The following is a 22,873-nucleotide window of genomic DNA, read 5'->3' as shown; positions in this document are numbered from 1 at the left end:
GCAGCCTGTTCCACTCATTGATCACCCTCAAGTTCAAAAGTTTTTTCTAATACAGTATCAAATCTGTATCTTCTCCCTTACAGTTTCATTCCATTTCTTCTCATGTTTCCACATGCAAATCATAATAAGGATGATCTCTCTATACTGTGACATCCCTTCAGAAATTTGTAGACAGCTATTAAGTCTCCTCTTAGCCTCATTTTTGCAAGCTAAACATTCCCAGATCATTTAACCGTTCCTCATAGACATACTTTACAGTCTGCTCACCATCCTGGTAGCTCTTCTCTGAACTTGCTTCAGTTTTTTAATGTCTTTTTAAATGTGTTTTGGCTGTCTATCTCTTTGGTTTGTTTTCCATTTATGTTTTAGACCATTTTTCTATTGTCTGGCTACTAGAAAAATGCAAGTGGCTTTTGGATTTTACTAACCGACTTCTAAAGTCCGTAATGTCTTTCCTAATAGAGGTATAATGTACCACACTTAGAGGTCCTGTCCAGTAGTAGCTCATTTCTGGTCACAAATTGTATGATTAGTGGAAGTGGTACCTGGGGTACATTGCCCTAAATTGCGTGCCATATGTTTATTAGGTGACAAATTTTATTATAGCCACTATGTGGAAGATACCTCAATTTTTCTGCACTCATTGCTAGAATTAAAAATATTGTGGTTTGTGAGAATTGGGGGCATTTAGAGCAGACATGGTTGATCATTTTAATAATTTGTCCTGGACGTGGATGAATTGACGTCATTCTCTGGATGTTCAATACTGGATGTTCAATACTGCTTGTCATTGTGATGTAGAAAATGTATTTCTCTCAAATGTACTATTCCATTTTTCCATTCCAAGGTTGTATTTGTAGACTGGTATATCGATTCTATTATGCTAAACTTGAAATGTACTGTACTGCTCTTTGTATTGTTCTTGGGAGACTTTCTCTCCTTTCTTTTAATAAAGTTTTTATGTTTATTACAAAAACTACAGTAACTTGTTTGCCCCTGCTTTACATAAAAAATGTTTTGTATAAATAGGACTTGTTAAAGGAGAAAAAAATATAACTAAATAATTTGTTTTCCTCTTGCCACTAATGTCAATGGTGGCGTAGGTAATCTTGAAAGGTATTTAGTTTGGCACTGAGATTCAGTCATGTTCAAATTGCGTTCTCCTGATCCCGTGTATACTCATATGAAGGCACACAACTTATGTGTTCTCATTTTGCACTTTAAATATATACTTCATTAAAAAACATCTCAATCCATTTTCATAGATAATATACAGTATGCTTAACTTATTTTTTAAGGAGAGAAGTAATGTCCTTGATTCCAAGGCGCTTGTGTCCATAAATAGTGCATATTTATTGTGTATATTTATATCCCGTCTTGTAGAGGTTTTTTTGCGTTTTTATATAGTCATTATTTTGTAATAGTGAAATAGAAGTGATATATCAATGTATTATCATGAGATTTCCTTTGTATTTAGGTCGCGACTTGTATTTATAAAGCATGCTTGAGAAAAGGGTCCCGAAAATCTGCTTGATGTTATTGCTTTTGTGAACACTACAAAATTTGGATCATCAAGATGCCATGGAATTTAGGACATTATTTGTACCCTTAAAATGTGGTGACTACTATATCTTGTCTGTGAAAATGGATTAAGATGTTTTGTAATGATTTATGTATTGCAGTAAAAGACTTCAAGTGGAAAATAAGAAAACGTGTGTTGTGCATTTACGTGATTAAATGCCAAAGGTGTCACCGGTACATTGGATCTAATTTTAGTCTATCAGACATGATATCAGAAAATCAGTATATCATTGATGCAAAAGACCAACTCTTATGTAAGAGCTGGGTATTTTGTTACATTGCTTCTTGACGTGCCTGCTCTTTTCCCAGGACTCAGGCTGGTATTGGCAGAGGAAGTTGAAGCTCCTCAGCCTCGGGAGATCTTAATGTACTTTCATGACAGATCCCTTTTAAGGTATTGCATAGTGCTGATGTGGTCTTTCATTGTGAAATATATTAATCTAGCAGTGACCAATATTGTGCCATGAGAAGAGTCAGCGAAGAACTTTGGAATAGATTTTTACATCATCCCATGTACCAAACACTTTATTGTAACATTTCTTGAGAAGAACCAGTGAAGTCGGTGAATATTATTATCATATTTGAAATATCTAATAAGACCTATGCATATGGAAGATTTTACAAACCTCCTATTGGATGAAGCAATGTTTGCATATGGCAGGAAATGTAGACCTCTTGGTGGGAGGAAAGTGTGGGGTCTCCAGAGAGAAAGGACTGTTGAGTCATGGCTGTCTTAGACAGGTGTTAAGCGTCTGTGAACTATCCACATTTCTAATGTCAGTAGAGGTGAGATGTTTCTTTCCTCTATAGAGGACACTTCAAGTATTCCAAGGGCTGGACGCCCCTCCTGTACTGTGTCTCCTCTCCATGTTTTACTGCTCAGCTGCTATTATTGTAAGACGCTTGATCTGTATATGACGTCATACACAACATACGTGCTAGGTGACATATTGCCGCAAGCATACATAAATAAGTCATGAGATATCAATGTCAAAATGCCCCTGACTATGGTCTGTCTGCAAATCCACGGATATTAGCTAGACAAATTCAATATGGAATAAGGGGAAGAAGGCTGGTAAGCAGACCATGGTTATAAATCTGTCACTGATTACTCTGTTGGATTTTAATTTTATCTTGCCTCAAAGTCTCTTCACTCAGTGGTGAATCAAAGTATTCCTCACGGAGATAAAAAGGCTTTTGATTAAATAGGTGTTTATTAAAATTACGTCTAGCTCGCCATTTCCTTTGGAGTCAGTGCACTAATATCTTTTGATTTTTGAATTTCAATCAACTCTACACTTTCAGAAGATGCTGTCCTCAATCACAATTCTAGCACAAGATGCATAGTGAAATCTAATTACGTCTGCATATATTAGCTTTATAGACCTGGATTATATTTGTTAGGTTATTGGCAAATCAATGGTGGGATCTCAGAGAACTGAATACAATTTACATTTTGACATGTGATAAGTAAATAAAATTATAATATTCGAGTTCATTGTCTTTCCTAATACTTTGACAAAGTCATTGATAGGAAGATTACTTGTAAACTGATTCACACTAACTCTACTGACTCTACAAGACCCAGTCCAGCGGCCAGGTCAGTAATCTATGAATGCTGGATGGGAGCCTTGAGAACCAGCTCCTACCTAGCATCATCCATGGTTCTTCTTTTGATTATCCAGCCTAACATGATGTCACATGTGTATCACAATGCAACGAACCAGGCTGGCTAATCAAAAGAAGAGCCACAAAGGTATGAGGCAGTCATCAGGGCTCCGGCCAGAGATTGCTGATCTGGCTGCTGGACTGGATCCTGTGAATCGATTCACACCAACTCTAAACATTAGTGATGCCCTGTCTTCTTGGAAAAACACTAGACTTTTATGTCATCCTTTTAAAATACATAGCAACGTTTCGGCCACAAATGGCTTTTTTCAAGCGGGTACTGAAACAAAAGTACAGCTTTCATATCTTTCATATACTTGGCTTGAAAATAGCCAATTGTGGCTGAAACATTGCTATGTATTTCAAAAAGATGAAATAAAAGTTTTCTAATCTTGGTGGGAAGCCGAATCTAGGAAACACAGACATTTACCAGGCGTGCATACGATTCCTTTGTTGTATTGAAATCAGTGCTAAACTATACGCAGTACATCAATGTATCGGTGCACAATTTCATTACATATTGGCTTTCTTCCTGACAGTTCTCTAAAAAATTGTATTGTTACATGACACTTTGAAGAAAAATTATGGTCATCCCAAATTCTGTTATGTTCACCAAAGTTTTGGATTGTCTGTTTGGATGTTTCAAGTGTAGAATGCTGGGAGTCATAGTGTTATAGTGGATAATACTGGAGGTTTTATGGAGATTCTGAACCCAACCAGCACAACATCTGAATTAAGAATGTATATTATCTGCTGTTTGAGTGTAATGGTGAGCAAACACGCTCGGATAACGGGTGCTAACCCAGTGTCTTCGGCATGCTTGAAAAGTATATTCGAGTCCCCGCGGCTGCATGTCTCACGGCTGTTAGGCTATCCCTGCACTTATTGCAGCTGTCTGTCAAACAGGCAATCCCTGCATGTGTTGCGGCTATTGAACAGCCGCAAGACATGCAGCAGCGGGGACTCGAACATATCATTCAAGCATGCCGAAGACACTTGGTTAGCACCCAAGCATGCTCAATAATCACTACGTGAGTGAGATTCCTCAGTTCTCAAAATACCATACATACCACTAAGTTGATTGACCTCTATAAAATCTGCTTTTGTTTATGTCAGTTATTTGGAAATTAAATTGTACGCTGGATCACTGGGGCTGAATTGATATATTCTCTATATAGTGCTATGAATATGTTGATCCTGTATAAAATATACAATACATAATACATGCAGTACAAATGGTATAAGGCTCGTGGAAACAAAGTATAAGCCCCTGGGATTGTACCTCTTAAAGCCAGTTTATAAGTCTAACGTAAGCAATAATGAGAATTCACAGCAATAATCATCCTGTGTAAAGCAGAAAGAAAATTAGAAATTAATATTGACTATGGTTTTAGATATCTATTGCACGGATATAGGCTCAAATATTGATCGGTGGAATGCATTCAGTGGATATTGCACTGGTTGTGAGATATATATATATATATATATATATATATATATATATATATATATTATAACATTTTGAAAATTCTGTTTAACACAGATGTATAGAAAATGTAAGTATTCCTTAAATGACTATTAATTCATCTAACATACTAAAGGCCTTTACAGAAAATGTACAATGTACTTTGTATTGCTCGTTGTTCCCTTTTGTGGGATCACATTCCTTAGTGTTGAATCATATGGCGGCGACACAATGAAATGTTTCACATGCGGACGGAAGTAAAGTGCTGGTTTTTAGAATGTTATCATGCACAAAACACAGGAAATCCCATCTACACTGTTACAAAACTATATTAGTAAATTGAAAGTGATTTATAAAGGCAGGAAAATTATTAATCATTGAATCAATTAAAACTTTGTCTTAATTTTCCAAGATGAAACATAGAGATTTATGGATAATAAGAATATCAATGTATTTCCATAGAAAGCATTCAGCACCACAAAGGAATGGATAGGTAACGTTGAGCTATGATCCTTATACAATATGTAGTATACTAAATCTCCTTCTCCTAAAGGCTTAAAGAGAATCTGGTCACCAGGTTTTTGCCACCATATCTGAAAGCAGCATAATGTAGAGACAGTGACCCTGATTCCAGCGATGTGTCACTTACTGGGCTGCTTGAATCGCAGCCTGGCTGTACTATTGCAGCAAGGTACATAATACTCTGAAATACTCCTAATAGCACATCAGTTTCTGTATGCTTAACTTTGGATCTGCTCCTCCTGCCCTAAGGATGTATCCTCATCTTAAACACCATGTTTAATTCACTAATTTTAAGTTTCCAATTACTATATTTGCATTCTGTTTCCCCTTTAAATATAAATATTTTGCATACCCATACCCATTAATGCAGTAAAATCCCAAACTTTCTAAATCCTAGGCAAACAACTGAGTCAGTCCTGTCCTCTACAAACATGCTCCGTACTCAGCACAGAACTCAGTAGAAGCGTGCACTGACCCCATTCCCGTGAGCCGGCAGAGGGGACACGTGTCTCGTCGTAAATTATATTTGTAGTAGGTGCTGTTTCTTTCCAAGTCATTACCAGACTGCCTTCCAGATGTGGTACATTGGAAATACCTGTGATTAAGGCAATTTATCCAACTAGTACAACAGGTCAAATTGCATGTGCCCCCGAGAGAGGAGCTGCCTGACGGGGGTCTCATAGTTTTCATCCTAGTATTGCTGTTACATGGCAGATGCAGGTATTTCAGTGTGCCTGTTGGAATTGCTGGTCATCACTTTAAATGGACACTTCTGGTCCTCCAAAGCCAAGATGGATGTAGTTTTCATTTTTAGCTTTTAGAAACCTGAATCAGGAAACCCTGTCTATAGACTTGTGTCTTATTAGATTGTAAATGAGACGTACAGATGTGTCCTTCCTTCCTCACTTTTCCCTTTGGCTCGATATATCCTGAGATGTGTGGCGCAAGATGAGCAGCCTTAAAAAACTCCTAATTTTGAAGCACTCTGTTGGGAGATATTTATACTAAATGTGTCGATATGGGACAGCCCAGTGGTTTTGGTGTGAATTGTAATCTGTCAAGCATGTCATCATAATGTATTGAATGTGGAATGTGCGAGATTTGTAGAATGGTAAGGGTGACACATAACCAGTCCTTTTAGGCGCCTATTAAGCTGGGTTCACACTGCGTTGAACCCACCTATTAGATGGACTATGTTACACAGCGGCATAATGCGGTGTAACGCAGTCCGTTAACGCCGCCGTTGAATCCAATGTTGGACGCATCGCTAGCGCACGCCCACAATGGGCGTGCGCTAGCGATGTGCCGTCATTGAGTGACGGACCCTGAGACGCGGGCTGCAGCGTTTCCGGGTCCGTCACCGCTAGCGCAGATAGAGCTAGCAGATGCTCTATCTTTGCTAGTGTGCTGCCATACCGGCACTTGCGTTAACAGCAGCCCGTTACCGTATGTGTTGAACAGGCTGCTGTAAACGTAATGTGACCTAGACTGGCTGATTTTATCGATTTGTAAACTACATCCTGCCCAATGTTAACTGCTTTGAGTCTTGTGTATCTATATGAATGCTTAGACCCACTTTTATTTTTTACTCTTTCAAACTGTGTTTTGTGGATTTTAAAATGAAATGCTCTTTCTAGACAAAGATTTGCAGATTTGCGAATCTATTAGTCTGTAGTGCAGGTATATTCTAGTAGCTCCAACTCACAAAATCTATAATTAAAGGAACAAGATACAGTGCCCAGAGTAAATGAGTACACCCCTTTTTGAAAATTAAGATTTTAATCAATATCTCTCAGAATACAAGTACAGTTTCCAAAATTTTGACAAGACTGAGTTTCATGGAACACTTTTTTTTTAACCCATAACATGACAGTAAGGTTAATAATATAACTTCCATTACAAAATCTTCAGTTTTACTCAAATTGGAGGCTGCAAAAATGAAACATCTACCTTTTCCCGTTCTTGAAGAATGACCTCTTTATGCACCTGGATGCTGAAAGGAGACTGATGCTCAACTTGTCTCTTCAGAACTCCCTTCTGGTGTTCATTTCGGTTCAGATCAGGCATACTTGGCCACTGAATCGCTTGCTTTAGAAATGCAACAGACGCGTGTTTTGGATCATTGTCCTGTTGAAAAACTGTGTGTCTACCAAGGGCACGGAGCGATGGTAGCATCTTCTCTTCCAATATAGACCCGTACATGTGTGAATTCATGATACCATCAATGAAATGTGATTCCTTGACACCAGCAGCACTCATGTAGCCAACCATAAGGACACTAACGTCACCACATTTCACTGTAAGCAACATGCAGTTAGAAAAAAGTAGATAAATGAATTTAGAAAAAGGGTGTACTCATTTAGCTTAGCACTGTATATTTTTATATAGATAACGATCTCAAGCCCAAGCATATAATTAGAATATCTCATCAATATCAGATTATTTAGGAACTGGCACGTGAGCTGATCAGCTGTTATTAGTTCTGGCAGCACATGGATGTGAACACCGGACAGTGTGTAGCAGCAGCTGCAATAGCTACAGACCAGCTCTTATTTAGGAGCTGATCTTCGGTACACAGGAGTGGCTGCTGCTCATGCGTGACCTCTGAAATATACACTTTCACATAACACAGGCCTTTTAGACTCTTGTGTAAATCATATGGAGGACTTTTACAAGTTTATTTCGAAATTACAAAGTAAGATTTGAAAAAATGCACAACATTGTAATTATAATTGTTTGCAAAAAGTAAGCTACCGGACCTAAAAGACCGGGATACGCAACGCATTCTAGGGTTAAATGGAGCTGTGCTGTTCAGCACAATTCAGTGCTTGCATCCGGATGCCATTAGAGGTAATGACAACTGATCCGTGGGGGTACCTAGTGTCAGACCCTCACCCACCTGATTTTAATGACTTCTCTAAAGGACAGGTTATCAATATTATATGCCTTTTAAAGGCGTTGTCAGGGTTAATAAATGTGGTAAGACTATGGATAGTCGTGCGGTTTTATTTCCTCATCATTTTCTAAGATCTCTGCTTTCTTTCATTGAATGGAATCATTTTAGAGGATTTACTCCTATTTATACAGCAGGTATGCAGATAGTACAGCTAAGGAGCTTGTAAAAAATATATCCAACTGAGTCAGACCTCTGAGTGAGAGAAACATGTGGGTAATTTCTCACGGTTTCCTTTGAAGCACTCACCAAAATCTTCTGTCTTCATGCTGGCAGTTTGATGGCTTGCAATATGTACAATAGAAAACAATTAATTACATATATTACTGTCTAGATATTCTCAAATCAGACACATAATAATAGTTTCCTGGAATTACCCAAAAGATAAAATCTGGTGACGGGTCCACCATCCATGCCCTGCACTCTGGGTTTACATGTTGCCATGATTGATGTTGTGCAAATGATTTGGTTTATTTGGCTCGGTCTATGTCAAGTCTGTAGTGAGTAACTGTTAGAGAACTGGAGAATACTTATTATTGAGCTTATTGAGCAGATAACACTGTATTTGACTTGATGGATTTCTTACATGACGCATCTCGCAAATCCCTAACCAAATTTTCTGTTCATTTGCAGATGACGGAGGGGCGGCGATGTCAAGTTCACCTCCTAGATGATAGGAAGTTAGAACTTCTCGTACAGGTAAATAAGTAGTTTTCACCTATGTGTATTGTACTTTGGAATGGAATTAACCTATATATATATATTGCATAGATACAGCATGTATGTAGGTGTATATATACATATATAACTGTGGCAGTCAAGGGCAATTATACATATTTTCATGTGTAGTGTTCTCTCAGCCATTTTAGCCAAGAACATATTTTACACATAGTTGTTGTACATCATGTGTTCACAGTGAATCAATAAACTGGAAAATGCCTAATGTTGGGGATTGATTGTCTTGTGTTATACTGTATAAAATCAACTCTAAACGAGCATAGAGAATAATGACAAGGACAGGCCTAAGGCCTACAGTAGACATGGATGAACTGCTCACTCTATATTGACTCCATGATTGAATATTATCATTAGTGCCTTGCAGTATCATAGCCATTGGAGGATTTGTAAGAGAGAAGGTTAGACATCTCTTGCTCCCTAATTGGCATTTCCTGGAAACTCACATCACTACTTCAAGCATTAGTTAAATACCATTCCTTTAATATACATGAACTGGGTGGGGGCAGGAAGAAAGAGGCTGAGCAGTAGGAAGACTGGGCTAAGAGATGAATGGATACTTCTGAGGCCATATGAATTGCAGGAAGTGTTTATTAGTGGTGACTTTTACACATGGTGTGACATATTTTCTGTATGAATTTCACAGCGGACCTGAAGGTTTGTGTCCTATACAAGGTCACTGTGCTTATGTTAGTACTAGATGGTGGCCCGATTCTAACGCTTTGGATATTCTAGAATATGTATGTATGTACTGTATATAGCAGCCACATAGTATATAGCACAGGCCACGTAGTATATAGGAGCCATGTAGTATATAGCAGACAAATAGTACGTGGCCTGTGCTATATACTATGTGGCTGCTATATACATACATACATATTGAAAAAATAGGAGAAACCGGAGCATAATATATAGAAAAGTACTTTATTGATACAAAAAATTAAAACCAACACTAGTAATATATAGAGGTATAGCGTAATTACCATGATATACATATATGGGGGGAAACCCACCCCTCTAGAATCCCCATAATGTACAAGAGTCCTGGAAGGGGAAAAAATAGTAAAAGAATCCCTTCCATACAATACAATATCGCCTGGTACGGTGATCAGCTGAAAACCGATTACCAAATGAGCAAAGTAAATATGTAAATAATAAGTCAGCCTGATTCAACTTACCAGGGCGCAAAAGGGGAGATGGAGGAGTGGGATCCCGCCAGTATAACAGCCCCAACACGTGTTTCGCGGCTAGAGAACGCCGCTTTTTCAAGGAAGTGCTAGTTAAAAAGTGAAAAGGACCTATTCTTATACCACCTGACTATGGTCACATGTCTGTGAATGACCAATAGCGGTGGCGCCGGCGGCGCATGCGCACGGTGGCGGACGGGTCCCACATGGGGGCAGGGCGTCAGGCCCAGCGCGGACGCGCCGGGGGTTAACCCGAAGCGCCAGCACAGAGCACCAAGACGCCCGCCCACATGGAGGAGCCGGCCACCAGCCGGGCGATGCGCATGGCCACCAAGTAAGGTGAATGTAAAAAAGTGCTGGCCGCATACCACACAATAAGGTGGCATCCGTGCAATAGGGCAGAGTGTGACACGATTGGGCCCTAGAAATGAAAGGCAGTGCATAAACCTGTGAAAGGGTAGGACATCATATAAAGGGATATGCCAAAGATGTAGGGAGTATAATGGCATGTCGCCATGAAAAAAATGGCAAATATGTCAATGGTGAAAACAGTAAACAGTAATCAACATAGTTATGTATATACATTTTGACTGCCAAAATACATAAATATCCCATAAGGAAGTAATAAATTAAATATGTCCAATAGATGGTACGATAATGGAACGTGGTGGTGTGGCCGTGTGTGAAATATGAGCGGGAGGTATTCCACCAGCTCAAAGACTCTAACACATATCTCAAGCTTTCCTCCAATCCCTCGGCCCCCTTCTCACAGGAATTACAAGATATATTGGTGGGAGCCTTTGAGGCCAATATCATTACTAAACAGGTACTTGACGGATTGATTGTCAAGTCACCTAGGGTTCCCACATTTTACTTGCTTCCTAAAATCCACAAGGATGCCCTTGACCCCCCAGGACGTCCTATTGTGTCTGGTATTGATGGGATCTGTGATCCTGTGTGTCAATTTATTGACATCTATCTCAAACCATTTGTTGAGACTTTACCGTCATACATTAAAGACACTACGGACGTCCTGTCGAGGGTTGATGGTATCCTTGTGGATCAAAACACAATTCTAGTTACCGCCGACGTCGAGGGCTTATATACGTGCATTGATCACTCTCATGGGCTGGACGCCGTTCGCCGCTTCCTGGGGGCCTCCGACTTGGACGGTCCTCTAAGTGAGCTGATCCTCGAGCTGGTGGGGTATATCCTCACCCACAATTTCTTTGTCTTTAAGGACAAATTCTACTTACAGAGGCGCGGCACGGCCATGGGCGCGGCGTGCGCGCCCTCGTATGCCAACCTCTTCCTTGGCGCCTGGGAGAGGGAGATTTTTGGCGACGGGGGCCCGCCCGCCGCTGCCCATGTGCTGTGCTGGTACCGCTATATAGACGACATCCTGTTTTTGTGGGGGGGGACTGCCCGCCAGCTCGGGGAATTCATGGAGATTTTGAATAACAACACGCTAAATATACGGCTTACATACAATTTTGATGCGGCTGCGGTGGACTTTCTGGATGTCCGTCTGGAGGTCGATTCAGACCGGCGCATCCACTGCCTGCACTGCCTTTCATTTCTAGGGCCCAATCGTGTCACACTCTGCCCTATTGCACGGATGCCACCTTATTGTGTGGTATGCGGCCAGCACTTTTTTACATTCACCTTACTTGGTGGCCGTGCGCATCGCCCGGCTGGTGGCCGGCTCCTCCATGTGGGCGGGCGTCTTGGTGCTCTGTGCTGGCGCTTCGGGTTAACCCCCGGCGTGTCCGCGCTGGGCCTGACGCCCTGCCCCCATGTGGGACCCGTCCGCCACCGTGCGCATGCGCCGCCGGCGCCACCGCTATTGGTCATTCACAGACATGTGACCATAGTCAGGTGGTATAAGAATAGGTCCTTTTCACTTTTTAACTAGCACTTCCTTGAAAAAGCGGCGTTCTCTAGCCGCGAAACACGTGTTGGGGCTGTTATCCTGGCGGGATCCCACTCCTCCATCTCCCCTTTTGCGCCCTGGTAAGTTGAATCAGGCTGACTTATTATTTACATATTTACTTTGCTCATTTGGTAATCGGTTTTCAGCTGATCACCGTACCAGGCGATATTGTATTGTATGGAAGGGATTATTTTACTATTTTTTCCCCTTCCAGGACTCTTGTACATTATGGGGATTCTAGAGGGGTGGGTTTCCTGCCATATATGTATATCATGGTAATTACGCTATACCTCTATATATTACTATTGTTGGTTTTAATTTTTTGTATCAATAAAGTACTTTTCTATATATTATGCTCCGGTTTCTCCTATTTTTTCAAAATGTCTTTTGGAGCGAATTAATGGGTCTGGCCGCACATAACACACATGTGTTTTGCCCCAGACCGAGAATTATGATATTGGGACTTGCAATATTATACATACATATTGTAGAATACCCTATGCGTTAATACAGGCCACGCAATATATAACAGTGGCCACGCAGTATATAACACAGCCCAAACAGTATATAACACAGCCCACATGCTATATAAAACAGCCCACGCAGTATATAGCAGCCACACAGTATATAACACAGGCGGCGTAGTATATAACACAGGCCACGCAGTATATAACACTGGCCACATAATATATAGCACAGCCCACGCAGTACAAAACACAGCCCACATAGTATCTAACACTGGCCACGTAGTATATAGCAGCCACGCGGTATATAACACAGCCCACGTAGTATACAGCAGTGTGGGCACCATATCCCTGTTTAAAAAAATAATTAAAATAAAAAATAGTTATATACTCACCCGCCGGGATCCAGCAAAGCTCTGGCAATGCGCACGCGGCTGCCGCCATCTCCCGTTCCCAGGATGCATTGCGAAATTACCCACATGACTTAGCGGTCTCGCGAGACCGCTAACTCTTCTGGGTAATTTCGCAATGCATCTCTGGGAACGGAAGATGGCGGCAGCCACACGCGCCTGGGTGGACTACGGAGGGTGAGAATAGCAGGTTTTTTGCTTTTTTATTATTTTTAACATTACATCTTTTTACTATTGATGCTGCATAGGCAGCATCAATAGTAAAAAGTTGGGGACACACAGGGTTAATAGCAGCGATAACGGAGTGCGTTACCTGAGGCATAACGCGGTCCGTTACCGCTGGCATTAACCCTGTGTTAGCGGTGACTGGAGGGGAGTATGCGGGCGCCGGGCACTGACTGCAGGGGAGTAGGGAGGGACTAATTGGACTGTGCCCGTCGCTGATTGGTCGCGGCAGCCATGACAGGCAGCTGGCAAGACCAATCAGCAACGCAGGATTTCCGATAACATGGAAAGAGGGCTGACTAGTCTGGGGAAACTAGCGCCCCATCGACTAGTCAAAGCCCTAATTAGCATAGGAAAAGGGACAAAGTAAATGCTTTTTTTAAACCTCATTTTTACAGAAAAATGTTATATGGTTAGGCAGGGAATTTACTCATTAACAAGTGAATGCTGCTGGGTTGGAGGGCATGGGGGACCTGAGAGTTTCACTTTAACCTCATTGATATGAAGCCAAGGCATGCAAGTGCATGTATATCTGCACATGTGCTCATACTCAATACTGTGTAAATTGAGATGCTTTGAAAATGTTGTTTCCGTTTTTCAGCATTTGCAAATTCTTAACATGTCTATCGATCAAGTAATTTGAATAATTCTACAACTTTCCACATCACAGTTTTATCTATCTATCTAATGGAAAAAAGGAGACAAAACTCCAGTTTGATATATAGATAGAGTTGTGCTTAAAAGTTTACATACCCTGGCAAAATTTTTGATTTCTTGGTCAGAGAATATGAATGATAACACCAAAACTTTTTCTCTAATGGTTGGTGGTTGGGTGAAGCCATTTATTGTCAAACTACTGTGGTTTCTCTTTCTAAATCATAATGACAGTCTAAAACATCCAAATGACCCTGATCAAAAGTTTACATCTTAATACCATGTATTGCTCCCTCTAACATCAATGAGAGCTTGAAGTCTTTTGTGGTAGTTGTGGATGAGGTTCTTTATTTTCTCATATGGTAAAGCTGCCCACTTTTATTGGCAAAAAGCCTACAGTTCCCGTAAATTCCTGGGCTGTCCAGCATGAACTGCGCGCTTGAGATCTCCCGCAGAATGGCTCAATGATATTGAGATCAGGAGACTGAGATGGCCACTCCAGAACCTTCACTTTGTTCTGCTGTAGCCCAGAAACTCACTCAGCTTTTATGCACACACACTGATTACAAGCAAACAGGTCACACGTGAGGATACTACCTTTAGTAGCCATTCAAACTCATTTGTGTCAACTTCTGTGCATGATATCAGGCCAAAATCACCAGGGTATGTGAACTTTTCAACAGGGTTGTTTGAAAGTTTTGAGTTGTCATTATGATTTAAAAATAGAAAACACAGTAGTTTGACAATAAATGGTTTCACCCAACCACTAACCATGAGTGGAGAAAAAGTTTTGGGGTAATCATTCATATTCTCTGAAAAAAGGCCAAGAAAGCAAAAATTCTGCTGGGGTATGTAAACTTTTGAGCACAACTGTAGATAATAGATAGATATTAGATAGATAATATATATTATATAGGTAGATAGATATGGGATAGATGGATAATTAGATATTAGATAGATATTAAATAGATGGATAATAGATATAGATATATTATAATGATAGATATAGATAGATAGGTAATAAGTGTTTGCTGTTTGTCTAAATTCTAAAAATATACTACCTAAATTACTGTCATGAAGAAAAATGATTTCAGTGAAACCATTACAAATCCTAGTCTCTGGGTATGTGACCAGGCTTTCCTGTGTGTCACCTTAGCTAATAAAAAGAACAATTGAGTTACAGAGGTTAAAGATTATTTGAACATTTTACTCCAAAGCTACACCCTGATATTACATATTTTACAAATATGTGTCTAAAAAAAGCACTTCCAGTAAAAACTATCCAGACTGGCAATTATGTCTGTGTTCCCCTATTTGCAAGCACAGATTTTATTTTAACTAAATGTATTATTATTAGTGGTAGTTTTTTGTTGTTTTTATTTTCACATTGTTGTGTATATAATGCAAAATGATTACAATTATTGATATCTATATTTCCTTCCCATGGAGCTGTCAGTATGAGGCTTATGTAAATGATGTATACCAGCTACCTGGTTTTAACAGTTTACGGGCATGTGCAGCCAATCATTAGGCTCAGTGGCCCTGCAATGTGGATGGCACAAGCCCCTGAGCCCAGAGATTGGCTGCAGACCTGTTAGACATGTTGTCACCACTGCAGCCTGTCAACAAAGACTGGGGCAGTGGTGAAGAGACAGAGCTGGAGAAGGGGAGGGTAAGTAAAGATCTGTTTGTTATTTTAACCCAGTGGGAGACTATAAAGTAAAAAATTATCTGCCAGATATCCAGATTTTAGTACTATGTCAGGGCACATGCACACAGGTATGTTATTTTATTCAACTGTCATTGTAGAAAGCCGTAATACGACATCCATCACCCTCTATGCCCATACGGTTTAAATGGAGTTGTGGTTTTATGAGAAAATAGAATGATTGTGTTACACATTAGAGCCAAAGTTAACTCTGTACTACTGCAATCCTCGTTACATGTACCATACAGTATTATTACTTACTACGAATTCTGCAGGGAAATCCATGGGAGTGATTTTATACCATTGTGTATGATTGGACCACAAGTAACATTACTGCTCAGCACCTCCTAAATCTTCTGTACAAAGTGATCTAGTTGGCTGTGCTTCATGTTCTTATTCATTCCCAATTATTCGCTTATTATACAAGGTCCGGAATGCTGAATGCATATTATTGTAGGGTAAGACTAGGTTCAGGCACGTTCCTCTGGGAACACCTTGTTAATCTAATACATGAATTTCTAATGTCATATTACTGCAGAGTGTGAGGGTCGGGGTTCTCATTAGTTACAGCAGTCTTCTGGGATTGTGGATATTACATGCAAACATTAAAATGATGCTTAATTTTAAAAGTATGGAAATTGTATCATCACATTTAGGAAAATTCTAAAAGCATCAAAATTTACTCATAACCTTTTCAAAAGTGTTCTAGCTCTTCATATGGAACTTACATTCTCCAGAAATGTATAGTTATGTACAACATCCACAATGAAAATGGATAGAAAAAAAATCACCCTTAAATATAAGAGGCAACTCTAACGGATCTATGTGGGTTTCCCATAATCTTGAACATCAAAGATACCTGGTTACTGTACGTTACCTAATTAATATGGGCACATAGTGCTGAATTATACTTTGATAGCTGTTTGCTTTGATGTATTATCCGTGTTGCTCTAGGCAAAATATTTGTATTAACTGGTGCATACAGGAGCAGGGATGTTGTGCAGCGGGTCCTAGTGTGATCATGGCCACAAACATCGGATTGCACTCTGACCAATGCTATAGGGCCATGCTCATGTTCAAATTTTCTTCAGACAGAGACTATCCAAAGAAAAAAAATCACTACATGCCTGAGTTTGATCCCGATATTCAGATCGCACTCGTCCATGCAAGTCAATGAGAGCATTGAAAACCTCAAAATGCACTCGGATAACATCTGAGTGCAGTCCGAAGTCCGTGCACTGACAGAATAGAGAAGATGGTCATTTTTTTTTCTCCATCTCCTCCTTATGGCGGGGGTCATACTTGCGAGTGCAATGCAAGAAACTCACACAAGTCTCTCGCCTCAATACCCGGCACTGCCGCCGGCACTCGGGACCGGAGCATTCAGCTGCATAGAAATACATGCAGCCGCACACTCCGGTCCCAAGTGCCGGCGGCAGTGCCGGGTATTGAGGCGAGAGACTTGTGTGAGTTTCTCGCATTGCACTTGCAAGTGTGATCCCGGCCTTTCTGAGAGAATTGTATCATGCTGTCATCACACTCTGATCAAAATTTGATCAGAATGTCATTTGCATAACTGACCCGATTTTCTCGGATGTGAGAATCTACAGCCTTTCTCACCTGCCCTTAGGTGTGCCCTTCCTAATTGTAATATGGTGTATAGCATTTTTATGCCATTGCTGTTATTGGACATGACAGAATACTGATATTGATCTTGTTATTGTTCTAATTATTCCTAATTTTAAAAGCTATTCTCAATTTCACATTGTTGCATAGAGGCCTCAATATCCTTTGAATCTTGCCTTGCATTCAACTAAACTGTCAGAGGTAATGCTGATTATCTAATTATTTTACTCATTATAAAGCACCATTAATACCATAATGCTTTACAAACATTATCATCACTGTCCCCGATGGGGCTCACAATCTAAATTCCCTATCAGTCTGTCTTTGGAATGTGGGAGGAAACCAGAGTACCCGGAGGAAACCCACACAAATATGGGGAGATTACATATTACAGACTCCTTGCAGATGTCGTCCTCAGTGGGATTTCATCCAAGGACCCCAGAGCTCCAAGACTGCAGTGCTAACCACTGAGCCGCCATGCTGTCCAATTATACAAATAACATAATATATTCGGTCCAGAATCCCCATATGGTAGATATTATGCATGTAAGTGTAAATCCCCAGTTCAGTGCTACACATCCCAATCATCATTGTTTCCAGTATTTTTTTTCTAAGTATGTGGCATTCCTGTTAAGCACGCATCATGCAAATATTAGCTGCCTGTGTATACATATACATACAGTACATGAATATTTATCATGTAGACAGATGGCATACGGCGAGTCCTTCCTCCATTACTGTAGGTAATGGATCCCAATTTATAGTCTGCAAACCTTTTAGTGTAATGCTAAGGAGCAATGACATCCGTGTGCATCTGCGACCAATCACTTCTCTGCCATGACTACCTCCATGGACAGAATCGCATCTGTAAATCATTTTCATCTAAGTGAAGAACAATTCTATTTATTGCATATTTTCTGCATCCATTTCCTTTTGAAAACAAATGACCTATTAATTTTCTTCCCATTGTAAGATATCCTTGGTTGCCCCTCACCCCACATGCAGGTCCATAGGATGCTGTTGTACATAAGAACTAGAATATGGTACATTCTACTTCTGTTCCAGGTTTATGCCCATTTCAGACTTTAATGTCTGGAATATCTCCATCCAGCTCCAAACAATGGAGTTGAAGCTAAGGAAACAGCTGAGACTGAGCTACGCTGGATCCACCTTAGAAAGCAGTTACTAAGATTACAGTACATGAATATTTTGAGAGATCTAATTCGCACATCCCTCCCTACATGATTACATGGTTAATTGCAGTAGTATTATAGAAGATAATGGAGATTATTAAAGAGGTTGTCTTGAAAAACCTTTCCTAATCATGAATTAGCTTCAAACCTTTCTACTGGACCAAATAACAAAGGGTACATTTATTATTGCCATACGGATATTCTACAGAAGACATTTAGTATTGCATTCTAACCACTCGAATTAATAGTCAGTCAGGAACACATGGATGGACTGGAGCCCTGAGAATGGAAGTTAGGCCGGCGTCACACACAACGTATAAAAAATCGGTCCGTTTTACACGGACGAAAATTGCACAAATGTTTCATGAACAGTGATCCATGTGCAGCGCAAGGATGCAATTTTTTCTCCAAAAATATCCGTGTCATCCGTATGACATCCGCATGACATCCGTATGGCGAGATTTTCTCGCCGGCTTGCAAAATGGACATATAATGGATCCATGGGATCAAATATTCTTGAAAACATATATATAGTCTATATATATACAGTACAGACCAAAAGTTTGGACACACCTTTTCATTTAAAGATTTTTCTGTATTTTCATGACTATGAAAATTGTAAATTCACACTGAAGGCATCAAAACTATGAATTAACACATGTGGAATTATATACTTAACAAAAAAGTGTGAAACAACTGAAATTATGTCTTAAATTCTAGGTACTTCAAAGGAGCCACCTTTTACTTTTGTCATCTTAACCAATTCACGAACTTGGGATTTTCCATTTTTGCGTTTTTGTTTTTTACTCCCCTTCTCCCCAAAGCTAGAGTTATTATATTTTTCCATCAATATAGCCGTAGGAGAGCATGTTATTTGCATGACAAGTTGTTCTTTTGAACGTTACCAATTCAGTGTACTGGAAAACAATTCCATAATTGCATTTATTTGTTTGTTTGATTTTTTTTACCATGTTCACCAAATGCTAAAACCAACCTGCCATTATGGTTCTCCAGGCCAATAAGAGTGTGCAGATACCAAACACGTATAGGTTTTTTTTTATTTCAATGGTGAAAAAAATAGAAAGTGTGTAAAAAAAAAAAAAAAGCATAATTTTCCGAGACCCGTACATTTTTCATGATCTTGTGCTGGGTGAGGGCTTACTTTTGGCATGCAGAGCTGACGTTTTTATTGATACCATTTTGGAGTAGATGCGATGTTTTGATTTTTAATAATTAAAAAATATGATGTGAGCACCCATCTATTCTTGATAACCAGCCTTGCTGAAGGTGACTGGAGGTTAACTGTATACCTCCGATCACAGCTGCGCGCTCACACTGTCTTTTGACAGCATAGGAACCGTAGCTGTCTGATGGTGGTAATGATTTTAACGCCGATCAGAAACAGTATTTGCCGCACATGCACATAACAGCGTGACAAACACCCGGTGCTCAGGCAGCCGAACCCGAACAGTAACACTGACTTCCTGGTAAAGTCCGTGTGCGGTGTCAGTGCCCGAACAATAGGTGTTTGGTACAGACGCCGAACTTTACTGTTCGGGTTCACCCATCTTTGATTTTAAGTTAATTCTTTTTGGCAAGTTTGCAGCTTTTATTTTCTGCACATGCATAAATATTCTTAATACTGAAGCAAAATGTGCTAACCAGATGTTCTGGATTTAACTTGGCTTCATTGTAGAATCCGGCAGTAAGACTGCAGTGTCCATACCACACACACACTACATAATGTGAAACGAAATATAAAGGACAGCTAAAACCTTCACTTCTAAAATTTCAAATGTAAAGCTTGAGGGTCACGCGCTGATTTTCCACAGCTTCCTTTTTCCAAAAAACACAGCCAAAACCACATCCCAAGATCCTAGATATGACATAAAATATAGTATGTCAGTAATCGTTAGTATGACATCCATGTTCAGGTCTCATTGTTTGGAAGGGCAACTTTCGGCATTTCTTACAATGTATTTTCCAATATTAAAGGGACTCTGTCACCTGAATTTGGTGGGCCCTGTTTACGGTCCGATGGGCAGTGTTTTCTGTGCTTTCATTCACCCCTTCCTTTCCCGCTGGCCGCAATATTGTCTTGAATTGGATTAGGTTGCCTGCGTAGTACACGCGTGCGCAAGGCAATCTTGCCTTGCACACGCGCAGTATGCTTTGCCCAACTGCGGGTAAAGCCGAAAAGCATTAGTGCGCATGCGCCGCCGCACTATGTCCTGGAAGTGTTTCGCTGTGTTCCTGGACAGAGTGCGCCGGCGCATGCGCACTAATGCTTTTCGGCTTTGCCCGCAGTTGGGCAACGCATACTGCGCGTGCGCAAGGCAAGATTGCATTACGCACGCGTGTACTACGGAGGCAACCTAATCCAATTCAAGACAATATTGCGGCCAGCGGGAAAGGAAGGGGTGAATGAAAGCACAGAAAACACTGCCCATCGGACCGTAAACAGAGCCCGCCAAATTCAGGTGACAAAGTCCCTTTAATTTTCTGTTTCATCATATGAGTCAATAAGGCTTTGTCATAGCTATAGAACATCATAAATGCCTGCCATATCCCAAATTCTGTGTTCCAATTGAATCAAAATAGTAATGGTCAGTTTCTATCTTATTGCTCTTATTCACTCTCATCTGGACTATTGCAACTCTCTACTAATCAGTCTCTCTCTCACTAAACTCCCCTCTCCAATCTTTCCTGAATGCATCAGCCAGGATCATATTCCTCTCCAACAGCTGCATCGATGCCTCTACTCTGTTCCAGTCATTGCACTGGTTGCCCATCTGCTACAGAGTCCAATATAAACTTATCACTCTCACCCACAAAGCGCTCCACGGTTCAGCACCACTGTATATCTCCTCCCTTGTCACAGTCTACCACCCTACCCATGCCCTCCGTTCTGCTAATGACTAGTGGTGCATGAACGTGCTCGGATAACGTGTTATCCAAGCATGCTCATGTGCTAACCGAGTGTCTTCAGGGTGCTCGAATAATATGTTAGTGTTCCTGCACATGCATGTCTCTTGACAGTTCGACAGCTGCAACACAAGCAGGGATTACCTAACAAACAGCCAATCCATGCATGTGTTGCAGCTGTCGAACAGCCGCAAAACATGCAGGCACGGGGACTCGAATGTATTATAGGAGCATGCCAAAGACACTCTGTTAGCACCTGAACATGCTTGGATAACACCTTATCTGACCACGTTCGCTCATTACTACTATTGACCTATGACTAACATCCTCAATAATCCAAACTTCCCATCTCCAAGACGTCTTGCCTGCTGCTTCAATTATTTGGAACGCACTACCCAGGACAATTGGATTAATTCCCAATACTCACAGATTTAAGCAGGCCAGTCTAAAGAAATGCATTTTTAGGCTATATCGCCTCAGCTCACTTTTCTAACTATCCCTGTTTTGCCCATACAAGATTTCCTTCAAGATCAGGACCATTATAGCATCTGTTTACGCACCCTCCATGCACTTACTTGCCCTCTGTGTCTGTACGTGTACTAATACTGGCTGGTGACCGCCTCATACAGCATTATATGAATACCCTATTTATTATATTGATGGCTGGACTGTACAATACAAACACTTTTTATTAGTTACCTTTCATATCTGCTCTATCTCCTCATAGATTGTAAGCTTGTGAGCAGGACCATCACTTCTCTTGGGATGTACTGAATTATGTGTTACGTGTTGTTCTGTAATATCTTTATTGTCTGTACATGTCCCCTCTAAAATGTAAAGTGCTGTGGAATATGTTGGTGCTATTGAAATAAAAATTATCAGGTTTTCGCCTACATTATCCTCTGTTCAGGATAAATAGTGATCAGTCGTGTTTTTTTTAAATTTGTTAGATCCTACTGTTTTCCCAAAAGATCAGGGACACCCCAGGTCCCTTAAAGGTATAACATGCATTCCCTATCTGTACAGCACAACTAACATATAGGGGTTCTCCAATGAAGTCTTTGCACCAACAGGTGCCTGCTAGGGTGCGCACATGACTAGAAGGTATTGCTCATCTGTCCTAATCTCTAGAATTTACTTTGTCCACTATCCATGATCCATATAACACAGATTACATGAACTATCACCATTACATGCTTTGTCCTACTGTGTTACACAGAGGCTTAGGGATTATTTAAGGATATAATAGTGGTTATCCACTACTTTTGTATTGGTGCCTATCCTCAGGATTAGACCAGTAGGATTGCAACGATCAGCACTCCCACCAATTAGCTGTTCTCAGTGCCAGTGGCTGGAGGTGGGTAGTTGCAGAATGAAACTACACAGCTCCATGAACTGTATAGTGGCCACAGCCAGGTACTAAACAACTTCCACTATTCAAATGAATAGGGGGGATCTGCATTACCCCACTGTGGCCACTGTACAGTTGACAGAGCTGTGTTGTTTTGCTTTGCAGTTGACCGCTACCAGTCACTGCCAGCACCAAGAACAGCTGATTGCTGGAGGTGCACAGTGTTACACCCCAGCCAGAGGCGTAGCTAGGGTTTTGGTCCAGGGGGGGCGA

The 22,873-nt window shown here is 40.5% G+C and overlaps 1 protein-coding gene across 8 annotated transcripts in view; it reads left to right on the top strand.

Moving 5' to 3' along the window:
• FRMD4A (FERM domain containing 4A) overlaps positions 1-22,873 on the top strand; it is a 584,036-nt gene that overhangs the window by 332,965 nt on the left and 228,198 nt on the right. For all 8 annotated transcript variants that reach the window (XM_077264626.1, XM_077264628.1, XM_077264625.1 and 5 more), the window contains one exon: positions 8,823-8,888. In XM_077264626.1, coding sequence (XP_077120741.1) covers positions 8,823-8,888 — 66 coding nt within the window. The remainder of the gene's footprint in view (positions 1-8,822; positions 8,889-22,873) is intronic.

This window comes from Ranitomeya variabilis, chromosome 5 (genome assembly GCF_051348905.1).
Source record: "Ranitomeya variabilis isolate aRanVar5 chromosome 5, aRanVar5.hap1, whole genome shotgun sequence".
In the NCBI taxonomy this organism is placed as follows: domain Eukaryota; kingdom Metazoa; phylum Chordata; class Amphibia; order Anura; family Dendrobatidae; genus Ranitomeya; species Ranitomeya variabilis.
Note: the sequence above shows the minus strand (reverse complement) of the source record. Positions and strands in the feature narration are given on the sequence as shown.